At 45.0% G+C, this 19,747-nt stretch overlaps 1 protein-coding gene across 1 annotated transcript; it reads right to left on the reverse strand.

The window, feature by feature from the left end:
- Positions 1-92: 92 nt before the first annotated feature.
- tnfrsf11a (tumor necrosis factor receptor superfamily, member 11a, NFKB activator) lies at positions 93-16,015 on the reverse strand. Its single transcript, XM_053412848.1, is given in 11 exon segments — positions 93-1,998; positions 2,000-2,109; positions 5,659-6,580; positions 6,783-6,832; positions 7,221-7,328; positions 8,733-8,809; positions 9,419-9,509; positions 9,600-9,746; positions 10,373-10,498; positions 10,854-10,932; positions 15,649-16,015. Coding segments are annotated over 11 exon segments (1,959 nt in total). The 5' UTR covers positions 15,724-16,015; the 3' UTR covers positions 93-1,824.
- Between the last annotated feature and the right edge of the window lie 3,732 nt (positions 16,016-19,747).

Raw genomic sequence — 19,747 nt, forward strand, 5'->3', positions numbered from 1 at the left:
ACCCTCGCGTTGTGATTTCGTCGGAGCCAGAATCGGAGAAAAGTTGAATAGAGAGAAACCACAGGGTCAGGATGGCAGCTGTCCCGGAAAGGTTTAGATGCAAAACATATTTTTATTTCAATCAAAATATTCTTTCAGTCATTCATTGCAATAGATTTGATTGATATGTACATAATTATTGAGGCTGCAGACATGTGATGGGCTTGTAAGTGAACCTTTCAGGACGTGTGAGTTCCACCAGCTGTTCATGGTTCACACATCCACACCACAAATCAAATGAGAGGAAGCACAAAGGGATCAGTCTTACTCCTCAGATACATCAGGCTTCTTTTTCTCTTTGGAAATATTTACAAACATTGATCACATATGAATCTGAAATATCACGTAAACAATCTGTTCTGAAAAAAATCATCTGAAAGAAAATATTACAAACAGGTTTTTTCTTCATTAAGGCTTGCACATTAAAACACAATGAAACAAAACAAACCGGTAATAAAATAGCTTATCAAATGCATAGCATTTTTTATTTGACACAAACTGCACCTGTGGTGCAATAAGGAGAGAATTAAAAAAAGGTCAAGGATAAACAAGCATCGTACCAAAACTGGATGTGTCTCTTTTCTGTAAAATAGCTTTTGTTAGACTCTTCAAACCAGAGAATGAAAACTCGTGAAAAATCTGTAAACTCATCTCAATTCCGACTCTACTCTCAGATCTCTATGAAGCCACTAGATTCAGTTTTCTTCCCGGAATTATTTTCATGGCAGTTATTTCCACATGGTGGATATTTTGTTGTGTAACTGCTAAAATTACCCAAAGGTCAAATTCAAACTGGTTAAAAACGCTGCAGGCCTTAACCTTTACTGTCTAAAGGTGGGAAATGGGAAGTGCAGCAACTCCTCTGTATCAAGACCCGGCTGCGATTTCCATACAACCATTAAAGCATGACATTGTTCCAGTCTGAACTCTAGTTCCACATCCAATTCCCAACAAAATTCCCCATCAATGTCTGGAATGAAGGGAGTTTCCATGTGAAGGAGCCTGAAGCTTTCCACTGGAAATAAAAAAAGGCATGTTTGAGGAGAAGGGGCCCGAGGCTACGTTCAGTGACTAATGTCTGAGGAGAGACGAGTTACTGTTTAATTACCTTCCAAGGAATAACACATTTTTTTTAAAGTTGCCTCGTCACTCAGCTGATTGGTCGGATTCACTGTAATTTAAAGTTTTCCTGGCTATGAGAAGCTGGTATGTGACAACCACACTGTGTATATGAAGATGGACGACATGACAGCTCCTCAAAAGTGAAGCCTAACTGCTCAATCACCACCTAGTGGCTGGCAGCAGTATAGGTCATAAACCCAACCTTCTCCCTGTAAGTCAATGGGAGATGGACCAGAAAAAAAGTCAAATTAAACAAGTATATTTCTCAAATATAGTTTCAGTCCAAAGTTTGTTCAAACATTTTTTCTGGTGATTTTGATTTAATTAATTAAAAAAGGGTAAGAAAAGTCATGATTGACAGCTGAGACCGACTCGCGATTGGTCAAGTGTGTATATTGGCGAGACCACAATAACGCGGCTCCATCACCTGATCGCTACGCCACCAAATGCACAAGAGGGCTTCCAGGATGTTTTTGCTTGATTTCTGGATTCTGGAAAGAGGTGGAGACACGTCATCCATCTTTATTTACATTCTAGGACAAACTGTTTTTGGCCATTTCATTGGGAGCTAACACAAGGTGACGTAACCAACAAGAATGATCAGAGATCACTTGTATATCTGACAGTTATTGAGATGATGGACTGGGCTGACACAGCCACGGGTCACTTCCCCGGCGGCCGCTCTGCCATCACTTCTTGCACCGGCAGCGTCTCGTCTTGCACCGTGACGCGAGACAAGCAGTCCCCTCGTGACCTTGCGGCGCGCTGGACATACGGAGCCGTCACGTTGGCCTCTTCCTGGACGGGGCTTCGGAAGGCGTCGTCCGGCCCCCCCCCCGTCGCTGCCGACGGACGTCTGGCTGACGTAGACGACGATGACCTCGCCGCTGAAGTTCATCACCTGACCGCTGGAGATGAAGGTGGTGTTGTTGTTCCCCGACACCTGACCTGAACATGTGGAATGTGGAGGGGGAGAAAAATACGGGATAGTGAGAAGTTTGGCACCAGAAAAGTGAGAAATAGACAATTTAGTAATCAGAGGTAATGTTTTAGTTTTTTGCCTCAAATGGGTGTCTGACCTCAACATCCCCAACTTCCCTATTCTGGTATGGAAAACGTACACAGTCATCTTATTGACAAATCAGTAGAAATATAAATATATATGCTGTCCAGTTCTCCTCCCACACACAGGAAGAGGTTCTCCTATGCATACGTATGTGAAGACGGGACTAAACCACGGATGACAAATGGTCAGTGGGCGTGATGACCGCGCACGACGACCACAGAGAGGCCGCGGCTGCACGGATTGCCATATCACATCCCTTTTCTGCCATATTTGTGTCAGAGTGTCCAGAATTCTTTTAGCGTGAGAAACTCAAGGGCTCTCAAAACACATCCACTTGGTTTAGGGTTTTACAGACATGGCAGAATACGCTTAAAAAAAAAAAGAAGTGCTGCTCAACTCTTTCCAACCTTTACTTCCTCCAATAACGAGTTTCTCAAAATCATTTGCACTGACCCCGTGTACTGTTCGCACGTGAATTTGAGCCAATCAGGTTAATTATGTGATCAGCTGCTTCTATTTGGTTTTACAAGCCACCGCTCAACACATTAAGCCTCTGGTTCCTATTTTATCCAGCCGCCAGTCTGACTTCCCAGCCGACAAGACAAGCCGACCCTCCGTGACTCACAGCTCATATTTCATTTATTCACACTTGCAGCACGCACACGCAAACACACACACACACACACACACACACACACGCTCCAACTAAATCCAAACAAACAGACTCTAGCAAACATTTTTACACACACACAGAGAAAAGCGCACACACGTGCAGAGACACACAAACACACAAACAATATCAGTAAATCTGAGCAAGGCAAACATTTTTACACTTACACTTACATACACACACAGAGAAAAGCACACACAGCAAACGCACAAAGTTGCACAGACAGACAAACACACAATCAGACACACTCCCCGCGAGTGTGTCTCTGTGTTCCTCCATCTGAGAGCCCTTTTCCCGGAATACCAGTCTGAGAGGTCCAGCTCAAAACTATGACATCTCACCACAACTTTGAAAACAAAGCTCTGTGGAATCTGCTTGGCTTCTTCTGTTTATCCTCCCTTAATACCAAGCTGACTTTCTTTCTTTTTTGTTGGATGCCCAACAATTCTAGCAATACAAATCAGACGGGGGTCAATTTGAACTCTATAGAACCCTCAGCCTGTTTAATCGGTGGGAGAACCACACTCATGCACAGTTATCCCTCAAAGTTCTTGCTTACTTTACCTGGTGAGCTGCCAGTTTGAATCTGGGTCATTAGCTCGGCTGAGGAGCCCTTGAAACAAAAAGTGTTGAACGTCCTAACCAGCTCTGGTGGAGCCTCTGAGTGGCCGACAGATGAGGTTCACGTGGTGTAATGGACAGCTTCGATGTGTGAGACTTGTGTGAAACCTCCGACCCTCGCTTCACCTTAAAATAGTACTAGCGGGAAGTCTTTTAATCAGCTGCCATTACTGCATGATGGGAAACGGAGTTCAAAACGTGTCATTAGTCAGTCTAAAATAGTCTTCACAAGTTTCTCTGTGAGAGAGAGTGTGTGTGTTGTGTGTATGTGTGTTTTTGTTGGGTGGGCAGGGTTATAAAAAGTATTACTCAAACTGCTACACATCTTGCTTCAATTAAAGCTGTGGTCACTTTTTGCGCAACCCCATGGAACTCTGGGTAGACAGGAGCAGTGTCGATGGCACAGTTCACGCTGATGCTCATTCACACACATACACACTTTACACAGAATGTTGGAGTGTGGTTCTGGTGGCTCGCTGGCTCACCAAACACACACACACACACACACACACACACACACACAAACACACACACACACACACACACACACACACACACACACACACACACACACACACACACACACACACACACACACACACACACACACACACACACACACACACACACACACACACACACACACACACACACACACACACTTATTCCTGCTTCCTTTGTGGTCTCCTGGAATTTAAAGTTCAACTATCAATACTGGCGTCAATAAGGCATATTTCTTTAAAAAAACACATACACACACACACGAACACACACGAACACACACACACACACACACACCTTATCCCCCTGCTGAAACCAATCCTCTGTTATAAGTTGTGTTGAGCACCTAATGGTACCCCAGCTTGAGCTAACCACTGTCCTGATCAGACTGTTCTGATTATACTGCTTTTGTAAGTAACCATAACCACCCAGTGGCCGAGGCACAAATACACAAATATGCTTCCCGGAGATTTTTTTTTCCGCTTCGGCGGCGTGCGTGCGTGTGTGTGCGTGTGTGTCTGTGTGTGTCTGTGTGTGTGCAGAGCCCTTTGAAAGAACAATACAAAGTTCAAGTGTGTGACAGTAAAACTTTCCATTTAAACCAACACAAATTTCATTGTGTTATTCTTGGTGGCTGGCCCCACCTACTTTGTGGAGAGGGAGCGCTGTAATGCAGTGTATGAAATCATGTATGGGTTCGACCCTGTGGCAGCACAGTGGTGACTGCCTCCACAAACACAGAGAGCACAGGACCCACCTGGGAAACACAACCATGCTCTCACAGTCTTTGACATGAGCCTTTCTCCCCAGAGGACACAGCCCCTGTGCATTCAGATGACTTTGAGAGGCTATAACATTTTATTATAATAATATAATATAGATCATATCACATTTAAGGGAATCTAAGTGTAAAGGTATGTGTGTATTTATGTATATATGAAAAAATATATATGGATACATATATTAATGTGAACCTATTTAATGTCATTATTAAATAAATATCAAAGTTCATGGGTTATTAAAATTATGTTTTGTATATTATAAAGTGAAAATACTGATGATGTGATAATTGACCAACTCAGAGAATTTTATTAACTCAAAATTGTGAGACACAAAGGTAAAAGCAAAACTTAAGGAATATAAGAGTAAATTAGAATAAAATTAAAAATAATTAGATAGTTAGGCAAAAGAAAAAAAATTTGGACTTTCTTGAAAAATTGTCCAGGCTTTTACTTACATTTCTTCATAGGTCATAATGTTGATTTGGTATATATATATTTAGTTTTTCTTTCTAATAATAATATTTTATTCGTTTATTTATTTATATTTATGGTATAAGATGACGCCCAAGGTTCTTTCCATGAAGTAGAACATATTAGAACAGAACAATATGTTAAAACATCAAACATTGTTAAAGCAGAATATTAAGAACACAACAGAAGAACATAATCTGATAGACTAGCTTGAAGTAAAAAATGGTGCTAGTTAGAGAATTTTAGAAAAAGCCATCCTGGTTGTAAAACTGATGTGATATGTTCAAGTACTCAGGTTGAAATTATTGTCAGACTTCATAATATTTCCTTATATATTTATTTTGTTCTGCCAGTGTCAGATCTTGACCTTTGAAATGTGTACCCACCTGAGGTAAGCGTTGGTTCCGCCAGCTGACTGTGGAGGCTCTCAGGGGAGCACTGCAGTTCTGACTCCCCACACGAGAGCTTGTTACCACTGTTATTCTCCCAGGTAAGACCCTGGCCTCGCTCTGGGCCTGAGGCCTCGGGGGGGCTGTCCAGGTACAGATCTCTAGCAGACGAGGACGTCATCAGGGGACCGACTGAGGTCATCGCAGAGGTTGTGCTTTTGTCTGCTGAGGTGGTGTCTGTGCTCGCCAGTCTGTATAACTCCTCCTGTTTCAGCGGTGACCAGTCGGTCGTGTTGGGTTTGAACTCTGGCGACCCCAGAGCCTGGGACAGAGGCAGGCAGAGTTCAGGACGTGGGCTGGATGGAGGGACGGCAGAGGAGCCGTGGAGGAGTGGAGCAGAGGGAGACACGAGGGACGCAGCACCCGTTTCACTCTTGCGCAAAACCATCTTTTCTTGATTCCCGTTGCTCCCACTCCCACTCCTCTCTCCTTTCCCACTCTCATCTCCATCCCTCTCTCCATCCAGCCCTCCACACGAGCAGGTTCCCGGAGTCCCGGGGCAGACGGCCTGGCTGCAGTCCTCGTTCTCCCCGACCTCCAGGGGCTCGCGAACAGGGATGAGGCACACGCAGGAACCCGCCAAGAGAGGGGGCACGCTGGGGACCTCCTCCTCCTCTGACACCTCCTCCGGCTCTCCAGACCCTTCGCTATGCTCCTCCGTCCCCGTCTTCCCGTTGGTCGCTACGCTCTCGGTCAGTTCCCCGGTGAAGGGCAGCGAGACCTTGACGTCGGGAGCGGAGGTGGGGAATGTGCAGAGGGGCTCGTCTGTTGGGTTGTGTGGAGCTTGGTAGATGAGTTTGGTGATCTCACACGGTGAACACTTAGGACCCCCACTTTGGTAAAGAGGGTCCAAGGTATCCTAGAACCAAAGAAGCAGGGAGATAAGCAGTGAGAAGAACCATTATATGTGCATTGTCTGGAATATGATTTAAAAAAGTGTTATGCACACAATTAAAGAGACTTTGGCTGTATGTGTGCCTCATTGAGCCATGTATAACAATAACTATCTAACATGCACTGCAGTGGATTTGGGAGTATTTTCAACAGTGATTCCACTTTACCTGCTGTATCCTGGTACTCTTCAGATTCTGAACACAGGATCGCAGATTGACTGGACAAAGAAACAACACACTCTACGTTAAAATACAGAGGATGAATCATGACAAATTATGTGATTTTGTTTACATCACATTTCGTATCTCGTTGTCTTCTACGTGTATGGCTCCTCTCATATTTCCATTCTTCCTGTTTTGCATCTCTTGTGTGTTAGAAATGTCATAAACACCCACTCGCTCTAAAAGTCCACAGCAACCGACTCAGACATTTGCGTTCTCACGTACTTAAGCTGCTGTGGTAATTTTCAGTAAAAACTTTGTGCAAACAGGTTGTTGAACATCGGGACTATAAACTGAGAACTAGTTCAAACAGCAAGTCAGATCTATTTCTCTATGTACTTCAATGTTTTGAATATAAGATCAACTGACAGGGCTGTAGCTTACCAGAGAGTAGCTTCAGTTTGTCCTTGTAGCAGAAGAGCAGCAGGATGAGGAGACACAGAACGGTGATGACTGACAGAACTGAAACTATGACCCAGGAGGGCGTGGCACCTGCAAGAGAGACGAGTTCACAGATCATGTTTTACAATAGCAATAAAAAGTATTCAACCCCCCTTTGATGTTTCACCCTTTTGTTGCTTTTATACATGGAATCATGGTCAATATAATTTGGCTTTTTTGACAAGAATTTGCACACAAAAAACTCTTTAATATCAAAGGGAAAACAGATTTTTACAAAATAATGTCAATTAATTAAAAATATATAAGGTAAAGTAAATGATTGCATAGATATTCACCCCCACCGGGTCAGTATTTGGTAGATGCACCTTTGGCTTCAATCGCAGCACTGAGTCTGTGTGGATATGTCTCCATCAGGCTGGCACAATTGACAGTGCAATTCTTTTTTAGATCTGGGCTTTGACTTGGCCACTCCAGAACATTCACCTTGTTGTCTTGACCGATTTCTGTGAAGCTTTTGCTGTATGCTTGGGGTCGTTCTCTTGCTGGAAAGTAAATCTTCTCCTAAGTCGTAGTTCTCTTGCAGACTGAGTCAGATTTTCCTCCCGGATTTGGCAAAATTGTTCTGCATCCATGTTCCCCTCTACCTTTACAAGCCTTCCAGGGCCTGCTGCTGAGAAGCATCCGCAGAGCAGGATGCTGCCAGCACCACGCTTCACGGTAGAGATGGTGTGTTTGTGGTGATCTGCAGTGTTTGGTGCTCGCCAAACAAAGAGTCTAGTCTGATGGCCAAAAAGCTACATTTTTGTCAGACCAAAGAACCTTCCTTCAATTGACCTCGGAGTCTCCCACAGTCTCCATTTCACTAATTGTGGCATCAACCAGGGGGTCGGCAACCTTTTCTATCAAAAGAGCCCTTTTGCCCCCTCTTCCCCCAAATCAAAAATGTGTCTGGAGCCGGAAAACTTATTTGATAACACAGCTTATAAAGTTTAAATATAGTTGTTGCATTTATGAAATATAGAACGACAATAAAGAAAACTGTTGACCTTTTATTGCTATTTTTATCTGTTACAACAAAGTAAAACACCTAACTCTCATAAAGAGGAGAACAAAATTGAATAAGGTCAGTCACTTTAAAGGGGGTGAATATTTATGCAAACACTTATTTTACACTTTATATTTTTAATTAATTTACATTAGTTTGTAAAAATCAGTTTTCACTTTGACATGAGTGAAGCTTTTTTTGCAAATTCTTGTCAAAAAAGCCAAATTATATTGACCATTATTTCATGTATAAAAGCAGTGTGAAACCTCCAGGGGGGGAAATTACTTTGTATAGGGTATTATATATGTGAAAGCTACTGTCCGTCATGAGTAAAACATATATCGTAAATCCCTGAGGTTTAGGTGCTTAGTAATTTATCTCCTCCTGAGTAGATGTTAAACATGCATTGACTGGTCTCTGTATGACTGTGTCCACTGAGCGTGTCTCACCAGACACATGGGGTCCACATGCTGCATCGGCCTGAGCACTGCCTGGATGTGTCTCGGCCCGTCCCTCGGCCTTACAGCTGAAAGAGAAGAGGGAAATAAGACAAAGACGACATGTGTTATTTTGTTCATTACAGGGTAGCATCAGCCTAACAGCCTCCACCACTGGACAGCTCTGTGATGAGGAAACAGAAAGAGAGCGAGAGATGGAAAAAAGGGAGATTTTCCTTCTCTCAGTCCATCATCATCATCATCACAGTTCAGGCCTGCAGTGGAGGCGCTGGCTTGTGGCGAGGAGATCTACCAGGTTGCATTTTCCCTACAAAAAGATCTCAGCCTAAACACTGTTTGTGTGCGTGCATATGTACTATATGCATATTAACTATTATTGGGATATTTGCAGAACTCGTAAACCTCATTAGGACCAAAATTGAATTTCTGGGCTCTTCTTTAACCCTGTCTACTCGTTAGTGATAAGATGTGATTTGTGGTTAAGTTAAGTTTTGGGGTCAATCCTGAATTAGTCCTGGTCAAAGTTAGGGATACACTTTTGATTAGGCTGTACCCAATGAATGGAAGTCAATGCAAAGTCAGTGCTGAGTGTAAAAGGGTTGGGCCGGAGCCTGATTGCTTTGGATTTACTGCAACTGTGTGTGTTGTTATGTGTGGGTGCAAGCGTCCACACTTACTTAGTCCATTGTTTGCATTGTTCTCCGTTGTTGTCAGCAGAGAAGAAGCCTTTCTTACACGCCACACAGACCTTCCTTCCGTTCGTGGACTCTGTAAGGAGCAGCATATATTTCGTTAGATGCATCACGTCTCCTGTTCACGATCCCTCCGTAGATGTCGGATGTGATGTTTGAGACTCACCGGGATCCTCCTCTAGGCCATATCCGGCACTGCAGGTGGGAATCCTCTCACAGAACTCACAGTTGATGGGGTAGCACTGGAGGTGGGGGAGGCAGCGGCACGGCTCCTCTGCCACAGGGTTCTCAGGCCTCTCCATGAAACCCTTAACTGCAAGGGGGGGAGTCAAAGGGGGAGTATTTTTATACCATGACATCACCAGGACTTTGTTTTTGTGATGGTCCCAATAGCATGACGATAAATAGGCAAACCTTTAATCCTACATTTTGTTTCGAGTATATCGGCCATAGCTTAAGGTTTGAAAAACTTGATACATTCAAAGTTGTTGGGTTTTTGGTTCTCTGGTGTATTCTAATTATGAGGAAACATCAATCCTAGTTTCAAACACCTTATTATTAAAGGTTCAGTGTGTGAGGTTTAGATTAAAGGGATCTATTGGCAGAAAACCATACAGCTAATTAGACAGACCGGCTTCCATCTCTGTACCAACCAGGGAGGTGGGTGGGAGGGGGCGGCGGCGGTGGCGGTGGAGGGAGGGGGTCCTCTCTACAGAGGCTGCCATGTTTTTACATTAGCCCAGACTGGACAAACTAGACAACTTGTGAGTTTTCAGGACGACTGAAGGCTTCCACTGGTTCTCTGTCATTTTAGGGAGGGGAGGGTGAGGTGAGGGGTATTCAGCCGCACCATGCAACTTCACCACTAGATGTCCCTAAACTCTACACACTGAACCTTTAAGGCAGGATTTCGTCCTTATTCAAGATGTTGGTACTGACTCGGGTCACAGAACTTCTGCTGGAGACAGCGGCCCTCTTCGGTCCAGCCGGGTTGGTATTCACCGCGATTGCACTTGATACATTTAGTCGGGTGAGAGTCAGTGCAGGCAGCGAGCATACGGAAGCCTGGTGGGGACAAAAAGTGAGACACAAGAGTCAGAGCAGGAAGATAAGAGGTCTATGTGTGTGTGTGTGTGTGTGTGTGTGTGTGTGTGTGTGTGTGTGTGTGTGTGTGTGCACTTATATGTCTTTGTATCATAGTGAGGACAATTTGGCCAGACAACAAAGCTTCAGAGGGCTGTTAGATGTTCAGGTGAGAATTAAGAGGAGGTGTTTAGATTAGGGTTATGCATGCGTTTGTGTGTGTGTGTGTGTGTGTGTGTGTGTGTGTGTGTGTGTGTGTGTGTGTGTGTGTGTGTGTGTGTGTGTGTGTGTGTGTGTGTGTGTGTGTGTGTGTGTGTGTGTGTGTGTGTGTGTTTACCTGGCCCACACTTCTTGCAGCATCTGGTGCCTCTTACGTAATGAGTCTCATCACAAGGTAACGTTCTGGATACCACATCCTAAAAAAGAACATCAAGACATTAACTGATGTGTTATTTTGTGTAAGTTTAGCTTTTTATACCGCTCGATCAAAAACATAATTTTTCCGTCAGTGCTTCACAGACGTCCCTTGATGTCTGCCACGCTTCGGAGGCCATCTTCCTCCGTCCTTTCTCCGTCTTTCAAATCCACAGGAGGTATTTTGAGACGGCGGTGAGTAATGAGAGGAAGAGGATGGTTGTTTTCCACGACATGCCCAGGAATTCTTTCCGCCACCTCAGAAGCACCTGACCACAGCGGAGCACAGCCTCCAAACCGGCAAACCAAACCCCCCCCTTTACTACCCAATTACCCACTGAGAGACCAACTGGAATTAAATGCAATCAACTCAAACTGCCTTCAGATTAGAACACACTGGACTCCAGATGTTCTCCTATTGTACATCAGTGAGCTATTCGAATATAATTACCATGTGTTTGAGTCCCCTGTTAGTCAACTTATCCATTGCATAAATAATGCAAATAACAGCTGACTGCTCTAACACTAAAGTGATGAGTTGATTCCCAAAAGCTCGTTCTCCTGTTATAACTTAGAATAATGCTATAAATAGCGTTTCCTGCTGTGATTCAACAGTGCAATCTGTAGTTTAGCATGGGGCACCAGAGAGGGAAACATCTGGGAGCTCTAGTAAAAAGAGGCCACAAAGGTAAGCCAAGGCTCGTCCACACCCACACACACACACACACACACACACACACACACACTTACAGTGCACACACCCACCCTGCAGCCACCCTCACCACAATGCTGAATTAGAGAATCTGACTGTTATGACAGAAACGATGCCAAAGCCACAGCGTCTATATAAAATGTAGAAAAACACAACATATAGACTCTGTCCTCAGACCTTACTCTTTTAATTTTTCACATTCAGCACATCTCAATGTTTGTCTTTCCCATGAAATTACAGGCCGTTTCAGTCTAACAGTAATTTGTCCAGTTGGAGCTGCAGCAACATTCAGAGGAAACACATTTGAAATGGTCTCCGACTCTCACTTTTCTCTCCCTTGGTGTATTTGTGTGTCTGCAACTTTCAGCAGCTTCATAAAGACACAAATTATTGACTGTTTTTAAAGAAAAAACACGATGTAACTGCGCCCAAAAAGTGAAGCCAAAGCATCTAGATTGCCACCTGGTGGCTGGCGGCAGTATAGGTAATATGCCCCGCCTCCTCCACGTTAGTGAACAGGATGTGGAACAAACCAAACAGTCAGAGTACGATTTAAAACCCTTTTTTCCCCCAGAGACGATTTCTTTCATTCTAGGTAGTTCTCATCACACTGATGTCGGTAAGTTATTTGATGCTATAAAAACAAATAACTCATGATTGACAGCTGAAACTGACTCACGATTGGTCGATAGCATGTATCAACCGTACCACACTACTGCAGCTCCTTCCCCTGATCAATACTGCACAGAAACTGGCTCCAAATACACAGTTGAATAAATACAGCATTCAATGTTGCTTTGGATATCATATTCATGCATCGCTGTGCACTGGCGAAATCAATTAGGTAATAATTTATCTTTAGAACTAACTTTCCTTTTGCTGATATGTTCAGGTTCCTTTGGTTTAAACTGGCTGTCACAATGAATCAAATCCTAAAATAAACAGACAATTTAAGGAATACTCAGCTCCAGATCTAATTTTGAGTATCAGCCTCCCCTCCTCTCTCCCTTTCGTTCTCACACCTCCACAGTAAATTCTGTTTAGGCCCAATGTCTTTTGCCTCGGGCAAAAACAGAGCAGCATGAACGCTGGCAAGCTTTTAATTACCTCCACTCGGTCGCTCGCACATCAGCCAGTCTTTGTTTCAGAATCTCTGCAGAGGAATAATGACGCACGGCGCTCGGAACCACAGCACTAACGAGGACCATGTGCTGCAGCAAACAGAAGTGACAGAGGAGGAGGAACGGTTCCCATGACAATGGATGGGTGGATCGGTGGATGGATGGATGGATGGATCGGTGGATGGATGGATAGATAGATAGAGTCAAACAAACAGACCGACAGACAGAGAGAGAGATAGATAGATAGACAGATCACACACACACACATAAAGAATTCTGGGAAGTGTGTTTTGGCGTTGGCCACATCTAAACATTGGCTGTCGGTCCTGTGAGGCCGTTATGTTTTGACAAACTAAATATACAGTAAATGTCACAGGAAAAGAGCTGATCCACCCTATATGATTATAGGTCATCATACCGGCAAAGATAGAACACGCAACCTCAACTTTTAAGGCTGTCAAAAATACAGTAATATATGAATGTGTGTGTTCAACAGCTTGTTCAAAAAAGAAATGGGGGTGGGTGGGGTTCCAGTACTCCAGCCTTTTTTTTTGACTTATCTTTTAAAAATCCTCCAGCATGTTCTGGGATCAGGAGTGTGACACACAACACATTCCTTATTGCCGTCAGAGTAGGGGAGGATTTGCATAACGGCCACGGCAGCCGCTGGCAACGGGCCTAAAGAAGCAGAGTGTGCGTTTCAGCGCTCTGTGATAAGGTTGTTGTTGTAAAAAAAAAGAGCATGTTGCACAATGCCTGCATGTTTGTATTGTGTTTACACCTGGGGTTCACTCTTTTAAACTGCCATAAAAAAGACTAACCCCTTTGAAGTTTCACCTGCACAAATAAGGACTTTTACAAGTTTTGAAAGTCTCATACTCTATAATAAATACTTTCCATACTTTTAAAACCATATGTGGCACTGAAGGACCTTCATGGATTTATCCTCAAATAATAAAAATGATGATAATAATACAGTTTTAACGCTTTGTATTGTCTCGTTGGCATACACTGACCGTCTTCCAATGGTTATCCAGCACCATGTAAGAGACTATTAAGTAAAGTTTTCTCAAAGGCTCTGGCTTACCTTATAATTGCAGCAGCTTTGACACAAAAAGAACAAGCTTGAAGATGAGAAGGATGACTTATAACCACCATGGGACACGTCCAAGGGCGACTTTAATCTGCACTAATTGGTTTAAGGAACTTGACAGAGTTTAATCGGGCTGTGTTAGAGACACACTGAGGCCTGAAGACCAATACCACCCCCCCCTCTTTCCACACAAAGCTCTGTTGTTATTACAAGGCTTTATGCAGTTGAATGTCTGTTGTCTCAAAAAGTGAATTCAAGTTTGGATCTGCAGGCCTGAGGCTATGTGGTGTTATTGCTCAAGCCACGACAGACATTACTGGAGAGATGGATGGACGGATGGATGGACGGATGGATGGATGGATGGATGGACAGATTGGAGAACAAGCTCAACGTTTTTGGTTGAATGTCAAATGAAGGAAAAGGAGACGAGACTCAGAGAGAGTTTCTTGACGGGTGGATGACAGAAAGGTGGACAAACACACGACGCCTGGGGAAACAGACTATTAAATAAAATACACAACTACTGACTTTTTTTTAGCCCAGAACATCTTGAACTAATCCCGTGTTGCTCAATCACACAGACGGTTGGAAATGAATTCGAACCACTTCTGGACCAAGTGGTTGAAAACCAAGAAGCGAAGGGGGATTTTATTGGAGGACACAGTGAGTCAGTGATGGCAAGACCACGGTGAGAACATACCAGAGCCAATGGTTTGCAGTGTCACCTTAAAACGTAGGATGGATTTCCTCGCTTCCTCTGTGCACACTGACTCATTTTCCATGCATCAAATCTGCGTTCGCTCTCTCTATTTGCCTCAATGCTTGAAAAACAAAAAACTGGGACTCCTTGCTTCCGTGCCATCACCTCTCTGGATCCTCACATCTCTTGCAACACATCTCGGTAAAGCAGAAGGAGAGAAAGAGAGAAGAAGGAGCGTCTGTTCCAGTGCTGCTGGTTTACGGTAACGCGCACACAAGCAGCCTGTGATGGATGACTGGTGCCCAGCAGTCCCACCGCCCCAACCACATCTTATAAACTGCTCCACCTGGATGGAGTTAGAGCTGCTTGGACTGCACAACAACATGGACAGCATGTCATTGGCCATTCACTCTTTTCCCTCACCACTAAAATCAAACTGTGGCCTTGGATCATCCTGTGAGAGACATTACGCATTGTTGTTACTTCAATGGTTTGGTTTGTATCCATGCCATTGGAGAATGGCACTGTCATCATCACAACGTTGTATTGTGCGCAACTGCCACCATCTTCCAGTCGTAACTTGTTGGGAATAAAACCAGGCGCAACTTTACTGGATCCGTGCAGGCCCTTTCCTGCTGCCTGGGTCCTGATGCGCCACTTGGCCAGCGCCGCCCCCCCCCCCCCCCCCCCCCCCCTTCCCCTCCGGACCGGACCGGACCGGCAGAGAATGTTTGGTGGAGGGAGAAGAACATCCTGCTGCCAGCGGCGTTTATGCGGTCAGACCGCGCATGCAGGGGGAGGTGGACTCGACCCAAACACAACTGTTTCCAGTCAAAACTCAACCATCACCTCTCTTCCCCTCAATCCGCGCAATAACATCTCAGGTGTTGGCACCGTTACATTTCTCCTTTTCCATCTACTCCATCGCGATTCCCACTTTTTTCGAGGCACAGCCACTCATGTACAAACTTTTGACAGCCCCCAAGAAGTAGGTTATAGGAGACGAAACATCTATCCACTGTTTTTTATTCATAAATACACTCCCTACTGCTGTTATAAAGGACATAGAGGTCACAGAAGTGGTGTTTTTACCTGTGCGTAAAAGGCGACGAGCGCACACGTTATCCAGCCTTGGAATATCCAACTCGTAGAAAAGTTCAGTCTCATCTCTGCTGCAGGATGAAGACTCCTCTTCCTTCTCAGACAAACTGTTCCTTCTTTTCTCAGCCAAGACGACGATCTCTCTCAAGACCGAGATCCGATTCTTCTCTTCGGGATTCAACTCAGTAAATCACTTCTTCTTGCGCGCATAAATGTGGCGGAGCCTCCGCAGCGTCTCATGGGGCATTCTTGCGCCTTCATTCCCGGTCAGGCTGCAGTTCCAGTTCCCCTCCTCTCTCCTCTCCTCTCATCTTCCTTCTGCTTTCACCCACGCGCTGTGGAGCAGAGGATGCATGCAACAGCTTGTAAAAGCTGAGTGAGTGACTGGGGCAAGGGAGGGAGCTCCTCCCACCACGTTGCCACATGTAAAGAAAGAAATAAGTTCACCCCCCCCACCCCCCCCACCACCGGCTCTTTGCACTGATCTCTTTCTAAATGAATGAATGAGTGTGTGTATGTGGCAGGTTATTGTGTGAGTGTGACATGACCCTTCACACACTGGAAACACAACTATACAGCATCTCTGCAGAAGCGGTTGCAGAGTTTATTTTGGAGGAGTTCCTGAAGTGACACTTTGGGTCTAAAAATGGTGTCATGACCTCACACCAGAGATGAACTCAGATGTGACCAAACGCACACGAGAGGCAAATAATGTGGTGACTATCGAAAAGCTTTCACTTCCTGCATGAGCCACTCATCCCGGAGGCGAGTCGGCTGCTCTCCGCTCCGGAGCGTGAGACCTGGAACTGTTACGAGCGTTTCTTCGGTCGACAAATGCTTTTCATTTCGCAGAATAGCGACTGCAGCTGTGCTGGTGTGGGGAAGACAGAGATTCAGAGAATGAGAGGAAAACTGTATTTTCCCTCCGAGCATTGCAGATCAGAGGCAGCCAAACTTGGCAAGTCAGGGAGGGCGGGTTCGGCAGAGTGGAGAACATGTTCTCCTCAAGGTGACAGTTATGCAAATATTAAATTGCAGGTAGGCCCTGAATGCAGAAAACAGGAGGCTTGTCGGCAGAAGTGGAAAACATGAAGCAATCTTGTCTTATTCGTGCAAAACAAGATTGATTGATTCATGCTAGACCCTGTCTACTCTAATAGATGCTCTAAGTATTGTTAATTTGTTGATGTGTTGTTACATGCAACCACTTCTGTCCCTCCTGAGAGGAGGATCCCTCCCTTGTGACTCTTCTGGAGGTTTTTCATTTCTCTACTTCGAGGGTTAAGGACCGAATGTAGATGTCTCAACTTGTAGAATTTGTTGAACCCTGAGAGGTAAACTGTGATTTGAGTAAACAAGCCGCTTTCCTTTGATTCAAATGGACAAAAATCTATAATATTTATTCAGACACAGAATGATTGTCAATGTGCAACATTACAGTTGCAGTTTGTAAATAAATTATAAATGTATAAACAAACAGAGCACAGGTTTTTCTGTAACAACTGGTAGGCCCTCAGAGGAGCACATTGCTCCGCTAAGGCCCATCCGTCCCCTTAAATTCAATCAAGCTGCCCAAGATTAAACAGTAATAAGCGAAAACGTCCAAATAAACGGCTAATCTCACAATGTTGAAAAAAGTGACAACCCTTCACCTCAACAAACAAACCACCCACCAGCCAACCAACGCAGGCCCAAACAGAACCCCCTCGGGAAGAGATGAAAACATGGGCACGGGCTTTCCTGTGTATCAACAACGATGAATCACTCAGAAAGCAGCTGATTGTGTCACAACCAACACAACTAGCAGAGGTGGATCTTTCCCTCGAGCAGAGAAAGTGAAAGAATAATGAAGGATTTCAGCTCGGCCAGTGACGGGTAATGGGCTCTTTCCTCCCTCTCCCCTCCTTATTTTCTACTTCCCTTCTCCAAACATGCTGAGAGAAGCTCTTCTGTGGCGGGGGGGGGGGGGGCTCTGCAGCTTGCACAGTAGCAATTAAGAGCCAGATGCAACTGTTTTAGCAAGAAGAAACCTCAGCTGGACTCTGAACACCCCCCGAGCACGCACACTGAGGTCATTCGCTAACAACCGAATTAAACCGGCACCGAAGCGAAGTTCCTGGGAAGTCACGATGTAGCTTATTTTGGGATGTATGCAGACGGAGGTCCTCTCCATGCTAGTTTACAAGCATCACACTGACCCGGGTCAGATCTCAGACCGTCAAGCTCCGCATGCACGCGGCTTGTGTTGCTTAGCATCACTTCCAACGAGGCAAAGGTCAAGAAGCGGGCCTGTTCCTGACAGCTCAGATACACAATAATGCATACACACACATTTACACACACTTATGCACGCCATAATCCGCGGAATGGTTCACATTAATGTAACACACTCATTACTTGTTCCACAGAAGAAAGCGGCCGCAGCCTGTTTTGGTACAGAGACTTTGGAGGAAGCTTCAAGGGTTAGGCGAGGTCTCCGCAGAACGTAGTGAAAAGTACACAGGGCAGAAAAACACGCTCACATCCACCGGGAGCTCGAGAGGAATAATAACATTAAAGCCCGGCCACCGTGTTCCGGTGGTTTGAAGACTGGGTCTGCGTTGCTTCTGCTTGCTTTGGAAACAGATGTGATCCGTGAGTCACCCGAGCCGCCGGCGTGAGTAAGAGCTGCCGGCTGATGTCGTTTCCACGCACAAAAAAAGCCAGGAGAGTTTTTTTTTTCTGAACACACATGCACACACAGTGGTGCTCTCACATGCAGGTGCATACATCTGCATGGCCCCGCACAACAGATGCCGAAAAGCCAATGCAAAGGTCTTGGCAAGAAGACAGGAGCGCCGCAACATGGTCGGCAAAGCTGGGCCTCGAGTTGAGAGTGGCCGCATACTTCACACTTGCGCCGATGCTGACACACAAACATTGTTATCGGACACATCTGTGAACTCATGCTTGGTTAAAAACAACATTTGGTCTGCGCAGTCACAAATAACGCACGTGTTGATTTTTATTTAGAGCAGGAAGTGAGATCAGACCACAATTGGTCACAGGAGACATGCAAGCTCAGGAGGAATTTAATTACCAGGTGGGAACGGGGACTCAATGAGTGTGTATGTGTGTGAGATGGTGAAGGGGTTTGCCATTGTGGTTTAAAAATGGCCGAAATGTACCGTTCAAATCTGTTCACCGCAGCGCTAGGGCCCGGTCACACATACGCTAATGCAAAGCGAATATCGCAAGTCAAATGTCACCGAAGTCTAACGCTGTGATTTGCCTCACCACAGGAGGCAAATGTTTTATTCGCCTGCACAGAGGGGAAGTGGAAAGGAAGCTACGTTTCTTGGGGTGGAAGTGTCCCCCCCCCAGGCCCCGTTTTCCTGGGGCCCCCGGAAGTCCCTTGAAACGGCCCTGCAAGAAGGTTATTTTGACACACAAAGAACTGCACCATTTACTCTGAATGCAAATAACATATCTACAGACAAAGAGGGACCAGCGCACCCTAACACCCAGAACACACGGGTCACGCCTCCAGCTCCACCCCTGAGCTGCACCAACTATTTGTCCACCTGGTGACTTATCAGGGATGATGGTTGAATATTAGCCTACATATGCAAATTCTGCTCTTCACCAGGGGGCGGTAGTCGTAACTCATGTCATGTTCAGCCGGTCCGCCCCACCCAGTTCTATTTCCTGCACAATTCACTGCACATCACAACACACCGATCAGGGCTGTGGAAACGTGTGATTTAAACCTTTCTAGCCCTGCATGTTGAATGGTTGGTTTGTTTATTTGTAAACAAGATAACACAAAAACAACTGAATGGATCATGACGATGGGAAAAGGACCTAAAGAAGATTAAGATACAGATCCTAGTAGAGTTTTTTTCCAAAACGTGTTTTCAACATTTTCTTTGATTTCTCTGAATATTCCCTGCATCTTGATGTGGAATAAGCCTGACATGTTCAGGGGACTGAGCTTCATGTGTGTGTTTAATTTGGTGCATTTGAGTGAGCCCAGATCTGGTGAGTGTAAACGTGGTTTCAAAAGCAAACCGTCGGACCTTGCCCTCTACTGTAAAACCCCTGAGGTCTC

The sequence above is a fragment of the Pleuronectes platessa genome, chromosome 20 (assembly GCF_947347685.1).
Source record: "Pleuronectes platessa chromosome 20, fPlePla1.1, whole genome shotgun sequence".
Lineage (NCBI taxonomy): Eukaryota > Metazoa > Chordata > Actinopteri > Pleuronectiformes > Pleuronectidae > Pleuronectes > Pleuronectes platessa.